Genomic DNA, 24,418 nt, shown 5'->3' with positions numbered 1-24,418 from the left:
AAATTGTAATTATTTTTGCCTCAAACCGTTGCTAATGGATCCTGACTTTGCCCTATGCTGCAATATCTATGCATTTAGTTTTGCAGTCATTTACAGAAATCAGCTGCTTGAATGACAATTACTGATTATTATTAGATTTTTCACGTGAGATTCTCAATTCATTCTGTGAACGGATGATCTGAGGTAAAGTTTTCAGAATGCAGACTCAGCAACGATTGTATTTAATTGTACAGTACAATAACATAGAACAGACATTATCTTCCTTTTCTGTCATTAAACATAACAATATTGCTGGCCATACACTGATGAGAAAGTGCGCGTCCGGTGTTCGATAACGTTACTGGAGTTGTCCTAAACGTGACGCGGCGCTTCTCGTCCGGTGTGCGACCCCCTTTACAGCCAACAGTTCACATTCCGAGAATAAATGAAAAGAAGTGCTCCATTCCATAACAAATGTGCGAAACAAGCTGTCGTTTGATAGACGCTAACGCACAACTACAACTACCGCATTTGTCCAGGACTACACGTAGTAAGAGCGGAAACCGAGGTAAGCGGATATGACGCGATTGACTCGCGACTCCCAGCTCACCCCTGCTGACACGTGCCGTTTCCTTGGTTAAAATCTAAATTTTCTCGCGATTTAAACATTGTTTGAAACATTTGGAATATTGTGAGTTATCATCTTTACTAAATATATAACACTGGCCTTGTGATTTTGGGATATTTTAATGCAAAAATCTTAGGTATTGCACCTTTAAACTCAATTATTTATTAGGGGTGGGAATCTCTAGGCACCTTCGATTCGATCCGATTACGATTCATAAGTAAACCTAACATACAATTTGAGGTATTTGTGAGCTGCGTGATATGCAAATATTCTGTCAAGCCAATAAGCAAAGATTATAAATGTGCATGCTTCCATTGAATGTATTGTTGAGTGCTTAAATGCATAGTGTTTGCACGTATTCATGAAAACTGCAATAAAAGTTTGCACTAATGCAAAGCTATTAAAGGAGTAGTTCACTATTTAAAAAAAACTTTTCTGATAATTTATTCACCCCCATGTCATCCAAGATGTCCATGTCTTTCTTTCTTCAGTCGAAAAGATATTAAGGTTTTTGATGAAAACATTCCAGGATTTTCTCCATATAATACACGGTTCAAGGTAGTGTTGGGCGATATGCTCCATTTTCATATCGTCCTATCGTCAGCCTGTGAGATCGGCGATACACGATAGTATCGTGAGGGGGCGGGGCTAACATTTGATTATTAACTTGATTATTTAGCCTACTCATTAATTTGCTTGTTTTATTAGCCTACTTCGTTTTATATACGAGAATCTTTTTTCTATTTTGCTAGCAAAGGAGTGTTTATTAATAGGATCAGGTATTCCTGGTATAGTGAGGTAAAAAAAAAAAAAAGATCCTAATCCTTTTGTTTGTCAACGGGAAATTTACGGACACATTAGCCTATCCTCATGCCGTTACATGCAGCATTTTGACTAGGGCCTATTTCTGCACGAGATGAAAACACGTTTTAATAATTTCTTGGGTCAGAAAAAGTCGGAGTTTGCGATATGTGCCCCCCTACCAGTGCGCTCTCTGCGCACTTCAGTAAGCACGTACGCGGGTTAATGTGTTTTAAATGCCGGGAGAAACAAGAGCAAGGGCCAAACGTCTAGCTGAGTCGATCGGTTTATACTTATACTTATGACTTGACTCAGATAAAGGAAACGTTTACATGACCACATGCATTGTCAAGTTTATTCAACATAATCAGGTTAAGAAAGTCGTCGCATGTAAACGCGCTCAATCTCTGAAAGTGAAAGTAAAAACGGACCTGCTTTCGGCATCTGCATTAACGCCGCGTTCCCTCAGAGACGACGATGATAACGGTAACTATAATACTATTTTAGTGATATTATTATTAATACTATTTAGTAATTGTATTGTTTTTAGTGTTAGTGTCATTAAACGTTTTGTTAATGTGTTACGGAAACAAATACTGACGAACAACGATGCCGTTTTCATCTTGGATCTGAAATTTAATTTTGCGTCTGTTAAAACGAGCACACTTGATAATTTGTGAATGGATCACCTTGCAATTAAATTTTGATGTGGGATGTTTTTTAGTCTGTTTTAAAAACATTCTCTTATAGAGGAGTCCTCATTAGTGCGTGTGTTGTTGCAATTGTTATGAGGTGATGTCGTTGTAAATTTAGGCAAGGCAAATTGATTGTAGTTCCTAATATTCATTTAATAACAATAATAATAATAATAATTTAATACATTATGGTAAAACGAGCCAATTATCGTATTGATATCGTCAAAGGCATCTGCCATCGGCGATATGTCAGACTATCGTCGATACACGATACTATCGTCTATCGGCACAACCCTAGTTCAAGGTCCAAAAGACAAAAGTTACCATTGAAGTGCATTATATGGAGAAAAATCCTGGAATATTTTCATCAAAAACCTTCATTTTTGCAAACTGACATTCCTACTGCAAACCTCAATAATCAACTTAAAGGGTTAGTTCACCCAAAAATGAAAATTAAGTCATTAATTACTCACCCCCATGCTGTACCAACCCCGTAAGACCTTCGTTCATCTTCGGAAGACAAATAAAGATATTTTTGATTGAATCTGAGAGCTAGATCAGTCCTAGATAGAATGCCTAAGGGACTGGCTCTTGACGGCCCATAAAGTCATTAAAGAAAAGGTTTAAATATTCCATGTGCCTACAGCGGCTCAATTATAAGTTTATCAAGCGACGAGACTACTTTTTGTGCGAAAAAAACATAAATAACGACTTTATTCGACTATTCTATTACTTCCTTATGGGCGCATGCGCGAGAACTGAGACGAGGACGTTCTCCTTCTACTACTTCTTGTTACCGGCTGCTCACCGCTTAGGAGTTTTACCGCCCCCTACCGTATAAGATGATGTGCTGATATAGCTGAAAGCGCAAAACTTTCTGTTTACAAGCAGAGGAAGATGCGCGCTGTACATACGCTTTTCAATTAGCGTATTTTCCGCACTATAAGGTGCACATATAAGCCTTTAATCTTCTCAAAAAACGACAGTGTTCCTTTTAATCCGGAGCGCCTTATATATGGATCATCATTTTATACGGTAGGTGGCGGTAATACTCCTAAGCGGAGCAGCCGGTAACAAAAAGTAGACGAAGGAGAACGTCCTCGTCTCAGTTCTCGCGCATGCGCCCATAAGGAAGAAATAGAATAGTCGAATAAAGTCGTTATTTATGTTTTTTTCGCACAAAAAGTAGTCTCGTCGCTTGATAAACTTATAGTTGAGCCGCTGTATGGAATATTTAAACATTTTCTTTAATGACTTTATGGGTCGTCAAGAGCCAGTCCCTTAGGCATTCTATCTAGGACTGATCTAGCTCTCAGATTCAATCAAAAATATCTTTATTTGTGTTCCGAAGATGACCGAAGGTCTTACGGGGTTGGTACAGCATGGGGGTGAGTAATTAATGACTTAATTTTCATTTTGGGGTGAACTAACCCTTTAACAATGGCAGTAAATCACTTTCACCCAAATAAAACCAAAATGAAACAATAAACTGTAAAATTTATTTTGTTTATAAAATTTAAAGGTGTGCTTTCTTGTTATTTCAAAACATTGTTATATAAATGCATTATATTTTTCCCAGAACAATCTGAAACTACCTTAATGGATGATCCAGAGACTGGAATTTTCTTTTTGTCAAATTGTAGTAAAAAACTGGTAAAAATTGTGTTTTATTTAAAATATATAGGCTACGCACCATTTTTGCATCAACTTTTTAAGTAATCCTAACTTGGAATTAACAAGAAAACCTTTGTTATTTGTACTTAAATACTTAGTTCACTAACATTCTTTACTTAAAATGATATGTAACGAGATAGAATCTACAAAGTAATTGCAAGTTGTGTTAACTTAACATTACTTAGGAGATTATATCCCCTATATTTCTAAGTGAAGAAAGTTTAGTGAACTCATTTTTTAAAAGACTGTGACCTTGATTTAAACACCCACGCGATCTTTCAATTCGTCTGAATCAATTGACAAAATCATATCACAATATTCAAAGCTGTGATGGTGCTTCCGCTGACCCGGAGAGAGTTGTCATGAAACAGCTTCACAAACAGTCTTTTTAACATCATAGTATCATTATTTCTGTGATGCAATATTTAAAATTATCATAGAAGTACTTGGATAAAAGTTTAAAGTTCAAATATGAACACTGATGTCTATAGATAGCAATCAAAATCAGCTTTTGATAGAAACTTGGTGCTTAAAGCAATGCATTTATCAATTATATTGTTTGTGGCGACTTAAGTTCCTGTCTCTATGAAGCGCCTCCTTCCGAAAAGTGCAATGAGTTCTGATTGGTTGGCTGGAGCAGTGAGTTGTGATTGGTCCATCACTTCTATGGTATCTTTCAACATACATTCAAGTTTATTTCATGCAGTAGTAAAGTGGAAGAAATAAGTGGCTCTCATGCTTAAAGGTGCCATCTGGAACTAAAAATCAAAAAATATTCCATATTCCATAACAGATGGGGGCAGTATACCTCCAGAAAATGTGTTGTGCCGCGGCCGCACGCACTCACGTCTTCAAACAACACAAGCGAGCGCTGTTTTGCTCTCTTTCTCCGCATATTATTCAAATCATTTGTCACGATAGTAAAAGGTCGAAAGACCGCAGTTTCACGTGGAGCATTTGGAGATTTTTAGAGATCAGAGACTCAATGAACAACATCTCAACACTAAATGATGAAGACCGACTCATAGACGCCTGTCTCAAAGACAAGCTGGTGCATTTCGACGATATGGGAAAATAATTTTACCGTAAAGTTTACGGTATTCGTTTTGTTCATATTACACTTTTATTGTTAGTTTGAATTAATTTGACAGACAGCATTCGCTGATGTTGATCAACCTAGCGCCATTCAAAGCTGCCAACTCTCACGAATTCACCGTGAGACACACGCAATTAACACTTAGCAAGCAGGTTAGTTAAGCTCTTAGATTCTGTCAATTTTATTATGCAATTCAAACAATAAATACCGTTTTGGCGCTTGTACATGTTACACCAGAGATCCCTAGCGCACGTGAACCGATCATCTCTACTAGCTAATGGAAAAAGAACCCGAACACTGTTGAAAGATACAGTATGCTACAACTTACCAAAATGTATTCCTCAAGCGTGATATCGACCAATCATTTTTTGAACTCTTCCCTGAACTGAAATGTAGTAATGGGCTGTATTTCCACACGACTGACATCAGGTTCAAGTACACACACAAGCCGGCGCGAGCGCGACTCACTCGTGTACTGCAGTTTGGCTGGTGGTAACGTTGCCCGTCCGCATACCGCCTCCCATGGCCGGAACTGGTATTACGACACCTGCCGGGCCGGGGCTAGTAATTTAGCATGCTAATTTAGGTTTATATCTCGGCAGCACTATAACTTGTCAGTTTTTTAATTACATCATTGCACTTATTTCTTCTCATTCTTTTGTTGCGTGTAGCTCATTTTTTGGATATTTTTACCTCAATTATTACAGATGGCACCTTTAAACTAAAAGATCGATCTAGGGATCTTCATTAAAATTAAGATTGATTAATCTCAGATGTTTCTCTTAAAATATATCAGAAATGAGATCATCATCAGTATGAGTATAGAGTGAAAAAATGAACGAGGAGCAGCTCAGATAATTTTATGAGAAATTAGTTCATATTGAGAGTCCTGATTTCTGACAAGGAGTGACTCATTTAGTCTCTTTTAGGAGAAACATCTTGGAGAATAACTGATTCATTCATTTAATGCGAAAAACCTTAGATGTTAAAAAAATTTCCTTTGACATGTTTCTTTCCTGTGGGCAAATAATACAACTGAACGTCACATTAACTCACATAACCATCATGCCTCCGTCGCTCTCTCTCTCTCTTTGTGTTTCAATTCCTCCTGAAACCTTGTTCCTGTGATGTCCCCAAAACACTAAATTCATTATTCACTTCTACACACACACACACAATAAAAAACTTCTTGCGTCATGAGTGTTTTTCTTTCTCTGGGCTTTTTAATGTGTCTCTTACGGTTTGTTCAGACAAGCAGCAAAAATGTTTTGCCCTGTCCAGCTCAAATCTGTTTATTTTTCTGTAGTTTAAACAGCAAAAACACACTAAATGCCACTTTCACAAACCCAATCCAAAGCACACGAGCACAGATTTTTGGAGACCGTGTGGATTATGGCATTTGAAAAACTCAAGAAGAAAGATTTTTAAAAACTGATTTTAAAACTTTATGGCTTAAGTTGATTCTTTTAAAGAGTTAACCCAAGTATGAACACCCAAATCACTGTCCTAAAATACTTTTGCACTCTGAAAAATCTTTAAAATACAAAGTAGCCTATATATAAATATATATATATATATATATATATATACACACACACAAAGGGGCCTATTCAATAGGTATACCTGTTCAACTGCTTATTAATGTATATCAGCCAATAACATTGCAGCAACTCAATGCATTTAGGCATATTGACATGGACAAGAAGATCTGCATCAGGATAGGGAAGAAAACTGATTTAAGTGACTTTGAACATGACATGGTTGTTGGTGCCAGACGGGCTTGTCTGAGTGTTTCAGAAACTTCTGATCCACAGAAAATGGCCAGAAAAAAAAAGAAAATATCCAGTGAGCCGCAGTTCTGAGGGAGAAATTGTTTTGTTGATGCCAGAGGTCAGAGGAGAATGACCAGACTAGTTCAGCTGATAAAGGCAACAGTGAATCAAAAAACCACTCGCTGCAACTGAAGTCTGCAGAAGAGCATCTCTGAACTATAGGGTGACCACCAAACAAACCAAATGTGGGACAATTAATTATAAATTTATGTGGGACCAACACTAAAACATGTTACCAACACTAAAACATACTCTGAAACTGTTATATAATGTCTATCTAACTTGATAAAATATATGTATATTCTGCCTTTCAGCTGATAAAAATTATTTGTTCTTTAGTCCCTTCCAGAAAAAAATCTTTTTTTTTCCAAAACAAAAGTCATTTAAATTCAGCATCACTGAGCCCAAAGGCATCAGGAATCATGTATATAAATATTTTAGAAACAGTTCTGACCAAGTCCAAAAATCCAACACAATGAACAAATAAAATATAAAACAACATGAAATTAGATAGTCTTATATATTAAGAATATATTAAAAACCAAATCCAAAAACGTTCATATTTTTAGAAAGGATGTGAATTAAAACAACCACTGCAGGTTAAACAACAACAGATAAATTCCATTAAATTAAAATTTTAATTTACCTAATTATCCATTTGTTTTCCGACAGGGAACACGAAACACCGGTCCACATTTTGATTGACAGCTGTCACAACCAACGAGTGATCGTGTTGACTCCTTTTGGATAGTGTATAGCTAAAACACAGCTGTTGTATTTGTACTTATGACGAAGCGCTGCAAACTACGCAGCGAAAGTAATAAGTAGAATGCTTTCTTAAAAAGGCAAGAACGCATGCACGTTTTCTTAATATGATATTAAAAACGAATAGACTGATGAAAATGCGGGACATTTCCTCAATATGCGACATGCGGGACAAGAGGTGAAAATGCTGTGCAGTACAACTCAAAGCGGGACGGGTGGTCACCCTACTCTGAACACACACCATGTTGAAGCTGGAAGCAGAACAGCAGCAAACTGAGGCTGCGATTCACCAACATTACACACTAAAAGATTGGAAAAGCGTTGCCTGGTTTGATGAGTCACAGAGGTTCGGCTGACAAAGAGGTTTGAGAATCTCTGATATACAGTATAGAAACCAGGCAGATATGCAGAATATACTGACATGAGTCAGAACAAATGGATCATTTCTAGTAAATGGATTAAAATCCAAACTGGATCAACAAGCTTTTGTCTTCATTTCTCCAGATTTAATCTCTGTTCAGACAGTGCACGGGTCCTTTCAGCATCATAACAAACAGGAAATGACTCACCGTTCTTCTCCGTGTGTGATTTGATGACTTCCGGTCCTGGCAGGCAGGGACACGGCCCCTCACACTTCACAGAGATGCTCTTACTGGAGCTGCAGGCCTGGAATTCAAGTTTACACTGTGGAAGAACAGAGTAGTGAAGTTAGAGACATTATCACATTTAGCCCGAGCGTTGAGTTTTATCGCTCATGAGTCTGTTTCCAGAAAAATGATGACATGATTTTAGTTCCTTTGAAGAGGTGATTGTGTTCATCAGATCTAATCACACAGAGGCAGTGTAAAATCTGCAGTGAATTTAATTAAAGATGATTCCAAGATTAGACTAAAAGACTAAAATGGTTTATTAAGTGTAATACTTAATTATTTTTTCAAAGCAGAGACTCAATTAAAGGAGCAATGTGTGACTTTTAGCGACATCTAGTGGTTCGGTTGCGAGTTTGCACCAGGTTTGCACTAAGGGCTCCGCCCACTGCTCACCCCTCCCTTTCGAAGAAGCTACGGTTGCTAAAACGGGACAAACATCTCGTCGGCTGAGACAGCAGAGAATAGCCAGAGTAAGCCAAGAGTGTGTAACATTGTCACTGTTTCTGTACCACAGTCCATTATAAACCACATCATGAATACTGTCTGTTTACAAAGCCATAGTCAGGTGAGGATCAAGGGTTTTAATATATAATTTTTAATAAAATAATAATCAGCTGATTGTCTCACAAACGTAACCAGCAGCACATTTCTACCCACATACTGTAGCAAACCCATAATACAGCGAGGGAGCAGCTATATATTTTTTCTAACAGGGTAGTAATAGTTTAGCTGGCTAATATGAGCTGTTACTGTGGCTGAGCTGGGACGCGTCCGCATGAGTCCAAAGGTCGGAAGTGCGCGCGCTGTTACAATCATGTCATCTCCGCATCCCATAGATACTATTTACTACACACAATAGGCTTTTTTCTCTGATTTTGAAAACTCTTCGCGATCGACTTTAGTGATAAAAGACTTTAGTAAAAGTCTCTATCGACGGGTTAGTGATTCCTGTAACGTACTGTTTTACGGTCAATGACATGAATACTAATCATCAGCTGTCTCACGAACGTAACAGCACATCTATCCCCAACATAACAAACCCATAACACAGCGAGGGAGAACTAAGTTACATGAAACAATCCCAACTACATATTTTACACCACTCACAAGGGAAAAGTCACTACTCACGGAGTGTAAGGCTAGCTTCCAGCTTTCCGCTACTTCTCTTTCAAGGTAGTGATGAAACGCGTTCTGTAGCGCTGTTTGTTCGCGTTCGGCTACGGTAGAAATATGACGTCACAACATGGCGACCTTCATAGAAGGGGATTCCCTCGGTTATGGAGCTATTAATGTCTCATTCTAAGGTAATAAAAACATTACGGTTAATTAAGTAAGTTCTTTAAATACCACTGAAAACATAGTTATGGATGTCATATTGCATTTCTGTTAATAGATAATCAACTTATTTACACATTGCACCTTTAAACAAATAGCAGACAGTCCTGCTGATTAAAATTGAGGCATGCGACCCCTTATGAAATGCTAAAAGTTTAAGCTTTTGACATATTCTTGTCATTATTTCTTCTGTTAAATCTTATGTCTGCATCTGCAGCCATATTTACGCCCAATCTGTGTGTTAAAGGACATTTGCTGCTGTGCTGGTATTCATAATTCCATAATGAAAGAGAATAAAGAGAGAACATTTCTGACAGTTTAAACGGGTCGGTAACATTTTCAATTCAAACTAAAGCGTGTTTATTAAAACAAAGTAAACTCGGGCAATACACAACAAAGACATGAAGCAGCGTGCTACACACAGAGATGTATCCACAAGTTTCCGAAGGGGCGCTCCTGTAAAAAATAAAGTGGGTGAAACTTCCGGTGATGCGGCGGAAGTAGCATTCCAATGGTATTTTGTGTGTTAGTTAGCGAAGAGGCTAGCTGTTTTTCGGAGAATTATTTTACTATTTAAAGACGCAAATCTTTATGAGAGATGTTGTTACGGAGCTCAGGGACAACATGTGCTGTTCGCGGTTGTATGTATAACCGGACTAAACTAATTCAGCGGCTTAAACGTGTTTGTTTTGAACATAAGCTGAAAACGAAATCAGAGTGATCCTGCCAGAGCCCGTCTCTGATCCTGCCAATGACTGTAGTTTCCATCACCTCCCAAAAGACGACGAATCTTCCTGTGTACATTTGTTTAAATTCTTAATATTCTATAAACTCTATCAGCATGTGATTGGCTGTTCGCTAAGTATGTTACACCTAAACTCAGGATCAAAGCCTGTGTTGACAGAATACCAAATGTGCCAGTTAATGTATTCAAGTAGCACATTGATTTATAATTTTGAATAAACTCCAAAGCACAATGACTAAGTGTGTATTTTTTATTTTAATTGTTTGTCAGCTCACACAACTGTCTGTCACCATGCCTTGATGAGTATTGATTATTAATAATGTTAATATAATACTCCCAATCAACTACTGCGGAGGGTAAAGGTACTGTTATTTCACCCTTTTTCATTTCGTTGAGGTTGTGTTCCCACATCGTTAGCTAGTTTGGATCGCTATAACTTGAATGACTGTCAACTGTTGAATGAACAAGCGTCAAGCATGTCAAATCGCGCTTTGTTTACTTCCAACCGGAAGTCGCGCCCACTTTTGATGCAAGGCCTCATGGGGCGTAGGAAACTTGTGGATAGTAATGAAGTAGAACTACTTAAGTACTGTACTTAAGTACTAAAATGCTGTATCTGTACTCTACTAGCGTATTGTTTTTTTCTCATATTTTCGATGAATTTACTACTTTTACTTCGATATTTTTTTAATGTTCTGCTAGTTACTCGTTACAATTATAAAAAATGTATGAATCATTCGTTGCAAGTTGGCTTTCATGCTGCCTAAATCACACGCCAGTTTTATAGGGTAATGGTATTGATTGACACACACATTGACAACTAATGCAGGGTTTTTTTGGCGGCCGCCAAAGCAAATTTGTATCCCGCCAAAGCGCCTTATTTGATTTCTAGTTCAAACTTTTGACTGCTTTCTTTAATAATTACATGACACAATACTTGTACTTTTACTTTTAGTGCTTAAGTAGTGAATTTTAAAATAAACTATTTGCAATACTTAAATGTTGAATACTTTAGTACTTCTACTTGTCTTGAGTGTGGTGCTTAAAGAGCACTTCAACTTCTACTCAAGTCACTTTTTTGATAGAGCACTTGTACTTTTACTCAAGTCCGGGTTTCTAGTACTTGATGCATCTCTCCACGAACACGAGCTGAATACAAGGAGGAACTTGCATACAGTACATAGTGATAATGAATTAAATACAGCTAAATGAAATTTTTTATTTAATATACCATTGAATATACCATTGTTTGTCCCACTCATAGGCTATTCATAGTTCTTCCTGTTCGATAAAGTGAAAAACGTATGCATTGTCATTTGCAGTGTCGTGTTTTAAATAAAATAATACGTGTTGTAATATCTGATACAAAACAAAAGAAGTCGATCAATTAAGCTTTTATTCAGGATTACAGCGAATGACTTTGATCAAAACAATAACAAAAGCAGCGTTCTCAACAATACAACGCATTAACCTGATAAATGTCGAAGCAAAGCCATCACGGCTACAGTTTACTCCGTACATATCAAACGATCTATAACAGACAAAGCAATAGTGGCACATGGTAAAAACCCTTTCACTCACACTTGTGTGTTGAGACATAACTGTTGGATCCAATATAGTCATCGCTGCAACCTTTTATTTTCAGTCTCTCTGAAAAGCCAGAGCTGAATGTTGTCTTGTTTAGAAAAGAATCCACAGTAAAATGAAGCGATCAAACGAACAATGTCTTAATGATTTGATCGGAACTTCGTTAAAAATAAAGTTCAGGCATGCTGTCTCTGATACACTTTAATATCACAAGGATGGAAAGACTGTGTTGTACCAAGTACAAATTGGTACTTCAAAACATCTTGCAATTCTTTCTGTGGTTTTGTTGCTCAAGCAATCCTGTGTTTGTGTCTGTCTCGGCTAACTGGTAGACGGACCTAAAGAGGCAATGATGTAGAAGTAGGTGTCGATCTTCTGCAGAGGCGCTCTTTCCTCTCACTATAATAATAATAATATGTAATAATTTGACAGAATCCGAATTAAGACATTTTTTGAGCTTGGTTTCAATAAACGTTGTTTGGATTGACCTTTTAAGGACAATTTGATTTCGCAATTCATGACTCCTTCAAGACCTGTATCTAATTTTAACACTGAAAATGTATTTTTACAAATGCATTCAGAGAATAAATGAATCACACCTGTCAGTGAAAAATCTTGACGTCTGTTTTTGACATACTCAGCTTAATACATGCAAACAAAATTAAAGAACATTTACTAATTATTTTATCGAGTACATGTGAGTTTTCATCGGATTGTGTGAATCGAAACACCACCGACACACTATATCCACCCGTCCGTCCATTCATCTAAATGTAGTTATAAACACTATAAAAAAAACTCTGCAAGGTCTGCAAGCTTGATTTTTAAAATTGTATTATTTTTATTTTATTTTATTTCCATGCTAGTTTTCTATTTGTCTAGTTTCCGTTTGTTTCAATGAAGTTTTAATTTTGGTTACTGTCCATGGATGTTTTTGTTTATTATAATCTTTCTCTATATAATATATTCTAAATCTAGCTATCTATTTATCAGTCTAGATGTAGTTAAATGCAGTAGCAAAAAAAACAAACAAGTCTGCATCAGGGTAATTACAGCATAGCTTGAAACTGTTTATTTTATTTTGCATGATGGTTTTCTATTTCTGTCTAGTTTGATTTAATGGTGCATAAATATTTAACTTGGGTATTTAATCTAATTTTGTATGCTGGTTTTTATTTCAGTTTAGTTTCAGATTGTTTTATTATTCGTTTGTGTCTTGTTACACTTATAAGAATTACAGTTTTTTATGAATGTTTTTATTTGTGTTAATCTTTATCTATATAGTGTTACCAATTCTCCAGCTGAAAATATAAGAGCAGTCCAAATATTTTCATTGTCGTGCTGTTCATTTCACTATCTGTCCAAACCCTCTCCTCTATCTGTTCAAACTGAGTCTCTCTCTCTCTCTCTCTCTCACTCCATCTCTCACATCTGATTTCATTCTGGCTGAAGGGAAGGAAATGGAGTGGGCGGGGTTAAAGCAGTGAGGTCATAGATGGGAGGCACAGGTTGGGCTGGAGGTTCAGGTTTTCTTTCTGCTCTTAAGGGGAGATTGCGCAGGACTCAAGAATCCAATATCAACAGCGGACACAGTTCATCCACCTAACCATCCATCACCAAACACGGCATCATTTACACCAGGAGAGAGAGAGAGAGCTGCACGCTGATATTGGAATTTAAAGGTGACTCTTTCCTCATTGAGGCACAATGATCCTGCGTTAAATTCCTCAGATCAGATCGAACTCGTACCCACTTGGGGCTGGATTAAAAAAACATATAAATAATATACAAAAAACTGTATAAATAATTTCTTCTTATTTTCTAACTTTAAGACATTGTGAAATCAAAATGGATATTTTTCCTTGTTGCAGAAGTCACTCAAATACACACCACAGTAGGGAAGAAAAGACTATCACAACTTCCATTTCATGCCAACTTTGAATATACTTAAGAATATTTTGTATTCCAAAAAACTGTTTCTTAAAGTCAGCATGAAACGGATATTCTTAAAAACGTATTTGAGAACTTCTTCTATGAATATCTCACCTTTGAGGAGTATGTGTGTCCATCCGAGCCGCACACTGAGCTGGAGTGAACTACAGGACATGGCCTACATTTCCCATGATTCATAGCTCCCATCCAACGCTTATGGGGAAGATTTCCGTTCCTGGGTTTAACACTAGAGAAAGGAAGAGAGAGAGAATGAGTGGGAAGTGTCACAAATGAAGGCATATATTTGTTTATTATGATATCAGAACACAGATTCAATCCTCAGAAGAGTTTCCAGTAGAAAAAAATGTGTTATTTAGTAACTGATTTGGATTTCTATATAATTTATGTAATGTGTGCCATGAAAATTCATCAATTACAATTTTTTTTTTGTAATTATATAAAGTACGACACATTTAATGATTTAATACATGGTCAACTTAAACATTCATCACCAGTTTATAACTGTAAACAGTTCATACAGTAAGTGGGCCTATAAATAATTACATAATTATTAAATACAGTTTGAAAAATTAATATTTTAAAACGTTTAAAATTTAAATATAAAGGAATATGTTTCTTTTTAAATTCTAATAAATTAAATCCCTTTTTAAACGTTTCATTTTATCCCTCTATTACAGTAAATGTGTCCCTGTATCCCTTTAGATTTTGTATTGTGCCATTAAATACTTTAAACTAGGTGCACATGTGCTACTTGGGGGGAATAAAGTAAGTGTCAAGCCCTAACTAGCATGCTAAGTTAGCTCTGATTATCTGCAGTCTTGTGCCAAAAGCCCAATCGAGATTTGACAGACATTACAAACACCTAGCGGTCGAATCCGAGTGTAATCGGATTTTATGAGGAGATCAAATCTTACACCGCACTGGCTGATCGGATATCACACACATATCACGACATGACAAAAGACGTCTAAATGCCACTCCCGTTCACAGTCAAAATGTCAATATCTCATGTAAAGCGTGAAGTCTGATCATCCAAAGGAGATAAACAAACATGATCATTGTCTGGGTCTTTAACATGCTATATAAAAATATCTGTCGGGTATTATGTGCTAAAAATTCTCACACACACTCTGGGGACATCAGAGATTTATTTTACATCTTGTGAAAATGGCATTTTACCACCCCTCTAAAAGAAGCCTCTCATGCTCATCAAAGCCTCATTTGATTAAAATAATATTGTGGAAATAGTATTACAATTTAAAATAACTGTTTTCTGTTATAATATACTTTAAAATGTAATTTAATCCTGTGATGCAAAGCCGAATTTTCAGCATCATTAGCACAGCCTTCAGTGTCACATGATCCTTCAGAAACCATTCTAATATGCTGACTTGTTGATCAAGAAACATCAATCAAATCATACATAAAATATACAAAATACAAAAGATACATTATACAGAATAATAGAATACAATATATATATACACATTTTAATATACACAATACAGTAGAAAATAAAGTATACATATTTTTTTGCAGTTAAGATGTGTAGAAATGTTAGAAGTGTATGATGTGTCCAGAGAAGTGCTGTGTTGGTGCTTATGGGGCTTTTAGTATTGAGGGGCCATTAGTTAAGTGTTCAGAAGTCTAATGGCCTGTGGGAAGAAACGGTCTCTTAGCCAGCTGGTGCGGGACCATCTGCCTGTCCAAAGCTGGGGTGGCTGGAGTCACAGATGATCATCCACACTTTTCTCATACACAGTGTAGATGTTCTGGAAGGAGGGAAGCTCGCCTCCAACAATGTGACGGGCTGTCCGGATGCTCTCCGGGGCACAGGTGTAGAAGGAGCCGAGGATGCGGGGGCTCTTCTATCTTCTATCAAGGACACCTTCTTCTATCTTCTATTCTTCTAGCCTTCCTATCCTTCTTCACCACTGCTTCTGTGTGCATCAATACTGTCCTTGGTGTTGAGATTGCCATGGAATTTGAAGTGGTTGAACCTCTCCACTGGTGTGCTTTTGATGGAGATGGGGTGTGTCCAGTATCCTGGAATCCACTACTAACACTTTGGTCCTTTTGACATTGAGGGAGAGGTTGTTCTACAAGCGCCAATGAGTCGAGGAGTTCACCTGCTCCTTGTAGGCCGTCTCATTAGTTGTACAGTTGATTGGTAGTGAATTTGAAGATGGTATTAGAGTCCATGCAGTCCCTGCGGATCTCCAGTTTTGAGGGTCATTGGGGAGGAGGTCTTGTTACCCATTCTGACTACTCAGGCATCCGCCTGACAGGAAATTCAGTTTCCAGCTGCACAGAGAACTGTTAGGAGCCTAGAGTTTTGCGGTCAAGTTTGAAGGGCGCTGAACTGTAGTCTACAAAAGCATTCTCACATATGTGCTCCTTTAAGTTTTCTAGGAGTGTGTAATATATATTACATTATCAGTAGAGCAATTGACGCTTCGCTAAGCCACGCCCAACAACCGCCACTGGGCAATGGTATCTTAGCAACCGTAACTATGCGCGGGAGGTCTGGCAAGCTTTCGAGCGAAGGAAACTTGCTGAAAAATTGTGCGAATTTATTGTGCAAATCTGATACCCGGTATCCTAAAAGTTTGGATGGGGAAGAGGAATTGTTTTCCTTCCAGAAAATCTAAAAGCCGAGGGGAGTGATGGGCGTGATCAAGCAGTGTGGGAGACCCATTCACAACTACCGGTAAACGTCGACTTGATTAACAAAAACACCTTGGAAATATTGACGGTTCTTTGGTCATAATGATATAAAAGCCAGACCGATATATCGGCAGGCTGATATTATCGGCCGATATTAGGCAATTTCCAAACTATCGCTATCGGCAGTTATAATGGCCGATAAATGAATATTTCAAAAATAAAATAAAAACGGACGAAACACGCTTGAACCATGTCATGAGTGTTGGAGTTGTATAGTTTGTCCACCAGAGGGCACTCTACACTGTCCCTGTCGGCAACACTCGTTGAGTTGGTCACGAGACATACGTTGCTTGAATAACAATTAAAAGAACATGCCCATCAGTTCTCAAATAAACATGACAAAATTTGTGACTATCATGTCCAGTTTTGCTGCTGTTAAATTTTTATAATAATAATAATTATGTTATGTTGTTACAGTGTAGATGACCTACTGTCCTTTTAAATTTTGACCATGTGACTGAAGTATTTCTTTACTAGCATGTGGCAGTTATTGCAATGTGACGTATCATCTCTCCTTGGCCGGTTATATTGAAAATGTATGTTTTACAATTTGCAGTATGATGTTATCCATTTGCTAAATTATGGCTCATTATAGACTAGATAACCATAAAACTAGCTAATGCCACTCTCATCAGTCTGTTCTGTTGTGACAATAAAAGAAACACGTTTCTTTTTAAAATGCATTATCATATTATTTTAGTTACAAAAACTCATAAATAACTACAAAATACTAATGTTAGGGAAATCTGTTAATGTTTTGTTGCGTGTTTCTGGGAAAAAAAATATCGGCCGATATATCGGAATATCGGATTTTAATACCAACAATTATTTGTATCAGCCTTCAAAATCCTTTATCGGTTGGGCTCTAAATGATATAACGTACCATAAAACGATTAAAGACAAGACTGAGGCTCACTGACATACTTTAAAATATATTTCAGCATTTTGTTTATCGACGTCCTACTACCCGACTAACCCAATCTGATCGCGGCTCTCCCGGTGTTAGTGTTACACCACAATATTTATGGATAAGCTGTTTGATTTAGATTAGGATTATTTTCACATACCCTGCTGTTCCTCAATTTGTGTTTCCAATTTGAATGGTCAGCATATGAGGTAGCTGCTTGCGCTGGGACTATAACGTTAGGCTTTAGCTTCAATTTAAGAAATTTTTCTCTAATCGGTTGCATATTATATCGTGAATATATCCCTCGAATGAAATACTGCAGTCCCTTTTGCCTTGATCTCTCAGATATGTCACATGTTGGCCGAAAATTACTAATTATCTGACTAGGAATGTCTGACATCGATGTATTCACACTATAATATATGTGCCAGCTGCGAAAGCTTGACAGGTGTAGCAACAGTAACTAGGGAGGGCGGGGCTTAGCGAATGGTCAATTGCCACGGTATACAAACCGGAGTGTGTCCAGTTTGGCAGGCAGCACAGAACAGATGTAGTTTCTGATCAGCCTTTTGAAGCATTTTCTTATAATAGGGGATAGAGCAATAGGACTCCAGTTATTTAGGCATGTGATTTTAGTTTGGGTACAGGCACAATGAAGGACGCTTTGAAGCGTGTGGGCACCACAGATAAGAAGAGGAAGAGATTGAAAATGTCTGTAAAAACCTCCACTAACTGGTGCTGGAATGCTTTGAGTATGCGACTCGGGATGCCGTCTGCGGATATTCACCTGATGGAAGGATCAGGTTACATCCGCTAAAGAGACTGAAAGAACTAACCGGGAGAACTTCTCGTGACTGTGGTGTTATGTACTTCCAACCGAGTGTAGAAATGATTTAGCTCGTCCGTCTTCCCTTTAAACTGGTGATGTTGATCCCCTGCCACATGCTTTTACAGTCAAAATGTATTTTCACTGTGTTCATGTATCGGCTGATTCATTTGATTTAAATTTTATATAAAATTATAGTTTTGAAAACAGTTGTGGTGATATGTTTTAGGATAATTTGATGAATAGAAAGTTTGAAAGAACAGCATTTATTTGAAATATAAATATTTTGTAACATAATGTACATATGTCTAGAGCCACTTTTAATTTTTTTTTTAAAATATTACATTTCTTTAAAAATACTTATTTTCTATTTTATTCATTATATACAGTATAAAGGATAACCAGAGTTGTCTCATATCATCTTGAAGGGGTTTATGTTCTGCTAATAACCAGCTGACTGTACATTTTCTCACTTATTACACAACTGCTTACAAACCAAATAAGCAGACATGAAATATTGATTTGAGTTTAAATTATTTTATTATTTGAGGAGAAAGTGAGTATGGATTGAAATGATTTTAGCACAGCTTTTTAGGAAATCATTTAAAGGGGACAATGGCCAAGCGGCTACAGTTTAGCATCATTATACAAAAATATTGGGCGAATGCAGCGGGTGACCAATCACAGTCATGTCCTCCAGAGAGCTGTGTAATAAGCTGAACTCACTCCCAGTGCTTCTGAACCCATCCGCCAAATTCACATCATGAGGAGAATTTGTCTCTGGTCACTATGAAGTGCTCATCTTCAGCCGACGCTTTTAAAGTCTACGTAATGAACTACTGGATAATGGAGTGAGATGCAGTATAATGGAGTATATTACAGAACATTATTGTGCACTACATTATCTGTAATTTACACTTCATTGCATTATATTGAAGTATATTTGGAAGGGGAAATTACACTGCTGTGTTGGATCTGTTCTCAAATCAGTCTTACAGCAGAAAGCAGTCTATCCATACAACCAGCATGAGTGTCTTCTTCATAATTACACTTCAATTAAAATGTCATCATTAATGGGTACATATTAGGCTACTTTTATAACATAATCGAGGTTCTGCGATGATAATAAAAGATGTTAGATTAGCTTACTCAAGAAACAAAATGTTGAAAACGAAAGGCTTCTCTTTTAATTTTTTTTTCACCACATATGGGCCACAAGAGAAATATTAAGAAAAGAAGTTAAGACCGTAATAACGTTATCAGAACATGTTGAAGTAGACTCAGCTCTCCTCGTGTCACTATTGATATACAAAGAAGGTGCACTCCAATTACTTATGAATGGGAGAAACAGCACTAGATATTAGAACAGAGTCGAGTCCTGTACGGAAACTGCAGAGTTTGTTTATTTTTCAGTTAATTTGCATTAACACAATCAATATCAGCTCCTTTTAACACTTTGTACCAGATCCATTTAACAGATTTTCCTCAACAATTAGTGTAGACACGTGTGGGTCTTTTTATGATTTATTAACGTGTTATTTTGTTGTGCATAATCTAGCAGTGCTCTTCATGCATTATATACTGCAGTGTTTTAAGCTGTGAATTAATGATCAGAAGCGGAAGCTACATCTCATGTGCTGGTCATTAATGATAGATTGACCAATGCAGCGATAACTCCTAGGGAAAGCATTATCACCCGCTCGCAGTGTGCTTGGCTTTCTAATCGGATCAGCATGTCGTTATTTCTAAGGGAGATGTGATATTTACCTTGCCAGCATGCTCTTTGTGTTCGCATATGTAAGAGGGCGTTAGTAATTTAGCTTCGTAAACACTTGGACCGGCACTAATGGCCATTACACAATTCATATTTGTTTGACCGAACATAAAGAGGGCGGAGTCAAGAGGCCGGAATGACATTCCCTCAATGTTCCGCTGTCACTATGACAACGACTCACAACAGACACCAATAGAATGTTAATGTGACCATGGAGAAGCGGAGCAGCTTCCCGAGTGTAAATTCCTCAGAGGCCGATTAAACACAAGGACACATGCTCATTTATCTAGTGCTTAGAACTCATTTGTAATCATGGTTATGGAATAATTGATCAAGAATTAGGCTACTAGAAGTGAGAAACACTTTGAGCTTCCAGGATTTGACTAGTTTGTAGGGGTGTCACGATTCTTTAATTCGAAGTTCGAGATTGTGACTTGATTTCGGTCGCTTTCGATTTAAAATCACCCTTACTACACTGATAAAAAGGATTTTGTGGTGAAGTAAATACTACAGAAAAAACAATGTAGTTTACATGAAAAAAGTTAGTTCAGGCAAGAATTAAAAAAAAAGTCAATTCTATAGTAGAACTCAATTCAGTCGTGTAGAAATGAAAGCGTAAATATCAACATTATAAAATTAAGTCAAAATACTCAACTTTTCTGATACTGGTGTTCCCATCATGCACTGGGCCATGATTCACTGTTTTCCAGCTGTATTTACACTATTTTATCATTACTTTTGTTGTTAGGATTAGTAATTTGCCATTTTGTGACATTTGGAGTTCATTTTCTAATTAAAATGAAACGATCTATCAAACGTTACCGTCATTGTGTATTGCCTACCAAGTATTGAGGTCTGTGTTCACACATTCTTCTATGTCAAAAGTGAAGACATAATGAAACACACAGCAAATATTAAATGCTTAAACATTTCTGAGTAAATCATATACTTAAAAAGTGTGGTCTAATTCAATGTTATATTGTTTGAGTGAAATGTTGTACAAAGAAAAATTCAATTAAAGAGAATAGATATTACTTAATCTTTAGCTTTAGCTATATAAAAATTACTTAATTTCTTATGTTACTTTCACTTAACTTAGTTGAGTATAGTTTACTTAATTATATGTGTGAAATTTACTCAAAAAATATCAGTGCAAAAACTTGCTTTGAAAAAAATAAGTATATTTTACTTATTGTTTTTTTAACTTATTGGTAAAAGATGCATCAACTGCACCACACAGCTGTTCAGAGGGGGGTTTCAAGCTAAGCTCTAAGGGGAAATTAGTCTAAAAACTGTATACAAGAAAATAAAAATGAATAAAAAAAAGATTTAACTAACTAAATAAATAACTGATTAAAATGAATAATAAAAAAACGGCAACACTTTACAATAAGGTTTAAAGGGGTCATGAACTGGCTTTTTAAATTTTATTATATTGTTGTCTGAGGTCAACTTTTCGACGTTCGCTTGGTTTTTGCATTCAAAAACATCAAAATGAATAAGTAATAGGCTACAGTAACTGTTGCCAAAATGAATAACCCTCAAACTAGTCAAAATTTGTCTTGACAAATGTTTATTTTCTAGTTGATTAAACAATCTGTACCATTCTACCTTCCTCCATCTCAGCACCCACACCTGTCTTACCTGTGCTGAGCTGGTTTGTGATTGGTGCAGATGGCCGTCTGGAAGTCGTGGCTCACACACACTTTGTGAGGAGGGCAGTGAACCTTCAGACAGGGGTCTTTAGTGCTGTCCAGCCCTGAAAAACAGAGAAAGACTTCATTTAATATGATAAAACGAAACCTTTTCTGGGCCTAAAACCAGCCTTTATCTCATCTTATATCTGATCTGTGTTTGTCTCTCTCAAACACACACACTCTCTCATCTTTTATATTCATGTTCTTTTGTTTCAGTTTTTTCTCTCCAAGAAAGAAAAACAGAGTAGATTCAGTCAGATGGCATGAAAGGAAGCGAGAGAATCTGATGGAGGAGAGGAGAGCTTTACTCTGGCAAACACACAGGAGAAACAATGCAGCAGCCTTCTGGCAAATGTTTTATCATCTCTCACACACACACACGCACACACTCACTGCACCGACTTTGAGCAATAGCTCAGTGTAAACACTTCCTGACAAATGGAGGACGAGGAGAAACACTGTCTCGCGCTCTGCCATCTTTTCCTCTTTCGCGCAGGTAATGTAGTTTCTCCAGCAGGAAGTAGGAGGATGAGGAGGAATAGTGTGTGTACGGAGATCATTACGAGAACTCGTGAGACATTCATCTCTGTCAGGAAACATTAAACACACACGTTTCTCAGCCATCCATTACAGAGCAAATTCAATTTTTATTTTATCAGACATACAGAACTACTACAAAAATACAGTATAGCGCTACTGCTGCTTGTGTGTGTGTGTGTGTGTGTGACACTGAATCACACAGGTGGGTTTAACAGAGGTCAAACACTCCATCCCTCCCTCTGACCTTCACATGTCTATGTGTGTGTTCATCGGGGAAGTTTGATGCCAACCTGCTGTTCGTCTGGAGCGCAGCCATGCCAACTGGCTTTCAATACAGCACAGCACACACACACACACACACCAATTTACAGCTCTTATCACTCCTGCTAACGTCGTAAATACCTCATAATTAAAAGGATAGTTCTCCCGTATGTTGTGTTGTTAAACCTGTGTGACTTTCTTCATGTATTAGTGTGGGATCTCCCATTAATTTGGTTATCCTTTTATGGGAACATGGGTGGGTATATCATGATTATGATGATTCTGCCTTGATTTTCTTTTTTCCTTCAAATCATTTTTTTAATGGACAACACGTCTGTCTTTTCATTGTACCACTGAACCTGTGTTCATTTTGTATTTCTTGGGTGCAAATCCCAGAGTCATTGTCACAAAAAGCATCACTCTGCTCACATTCAAAAAAGATGTTACAGTGATACAGCAAAACATTGATCTGAAAAAAACACTATATGATGACACAATCAAACAATGATACGGATGGTTAGTATGACAAAAGCAGGACACTGTATATTCAAAAGATCAGCTCCAATTTGAAGCTTGTGACATGCATAAACATGTACATCAACCCAGTGTTGTAGTCGAGACCACCTCACTCGAGTCCGAGTCGACACCGAGACCAGAGAGAGTCGAGTCCGAGACCAGAGACGGTCGAGTCCGAGTCGAGACCGAGACCAGTGAGGGTTGATTACCTAATTTACTTTTATTTACTTAGAGAAATCCTTTTTTTTTTTTTTTTTACTGAATTTACTTAGAGTTTAAAAAATATGATCAGTTTAGGGTAAAAAGGCCACATAGTAAGTGGTGTTAAAAGTAATTTTATTACAATTTGTCATGCGCAGTTGCGCACTAGAAAATCACCAATCACTGGGCGTGTCAATCAATTTAAAGAAATATTTTAACATACATTAATAATCATGAAAAATATTTTTAATTGAACTCGAGTGGACTCGGGAATAATTCCGAGTCCTAAAAAAAAAAATGTTCGAGTACGAGTCAATTCCGAGTCCAAATGCACACGAGTCCATGACAAGACCAAGACCATTAAAATATGGTCTCGAGACCGAGTCCGAGACGAGTCCGAGTCTCGAGTACTACAACACTGCTTCAACCCTCTTTATATAGCGCATCCATCACTTTATTTAGCGTTCATGTAAACACTAGGCCTATGTTCAGATTGAAATGAAATTCAAAAAACAAAAGGTGTCCATGCAAATGTAGTTAATTATAAATCCAACAATGGAACATTGTCACAACAATAAAACACAATTAAAGCAGACAGTGACCAGGGGCTGCAGTTTAAGATTAAAAAGCATCATAACATCTATCTTTATGACCAATAGACCTTATTCAGAGCAGCGCCATGACAGGTATGAAAGTGAGGCTGTGAGGGATAGACTTACCATGTTTCCAATGGCATCCGCTGTAAAAAGCTGAATAAAGCTCCTAGATTACTTACAATTTTTCACAGCTTACGTTGTCGGGAGTTTTTTGTCAACTGACATTTCTTGGAAAGATATTTTTACAGTGTTTCATGAGCCGAACAATCCGAAAACACATTAAATAACAGAACAGCGCATTGAAGAGATGCATGTCTATCCCTCACAGCCTCGCTTTCATTCTCATTAAAAATCAAAGATGGCGCTGCCGTGAATAAGGCGTATGCTCTTTATTTCAGGTCTTCTGAAGTCATATGTTCACTCTTAGAAGAAAAGGTTCTATATAGAACCTTAAAAGGTTCTAAAGTGCTACGTACTGTATTTGGAACCCCTAAAATGCAATGCATGTAAATGATCACAAAATTTAAGAGATGGGGGTTTAAAAATGCAATTAATCAATAGCACATGAAGAGTGCCATTTCAGTTTTTCTCAGCATGATTATTAAGTTACTACAACAGTTTAATAAACAATAA

General features: G+C 37.1%; 1 protein-coding gene across 1 annotated transcript in view; it reads right to left on the bottom strand.

Annotated features, from left to right (window-relative positions):
* spock1 (SPARC (osteonectin), cwcv and kazal like domains proteoglycan 1) overlaps positions 1 to 24,418 on the bottom strand; it is a 164,293-nt gene that overhangs the window by 29,501 nt on the left and 110,374 nt on the right. The window contains exons 4-6 of the mRNA XM_039662910.2: positions 21,619 to 21,733; positions 13,834 to 13,966; positions 8,040 to 8,154 (exon numbers count right to left, since the gene is read on the bottom strand). Coding sequence (XP_039518844.1) covers positions 8,040 to 8,154; positions 13,834 to 13,966; positions 21,619 to 21,733 — 363 coding nt within the window. The remainder of the gene's footprint in view (positions 1 to 8,039; positions 8,155 to 13,833; positions 13,967 to 21,618; positions 21,734 to 24,418) is intronic.

Source organism: Pimephales promelas, chromosome 9, assembly GCF_988280905.1.
Source record: "Pimephales promelas chromosome 9, fPimPro1.hap1.1, whole genome shotgun sequence".
NCBI lineage: Eukaryota > Metazoa > Chordata > Actinopteri > Cypriniformes > Leuciscidae > Pimephales > Pimephales promelas.
Note: the sequence above shows the minus strand (reverse complement) of the source record. Positions and strands in the feature narration are given on the sequence as shown.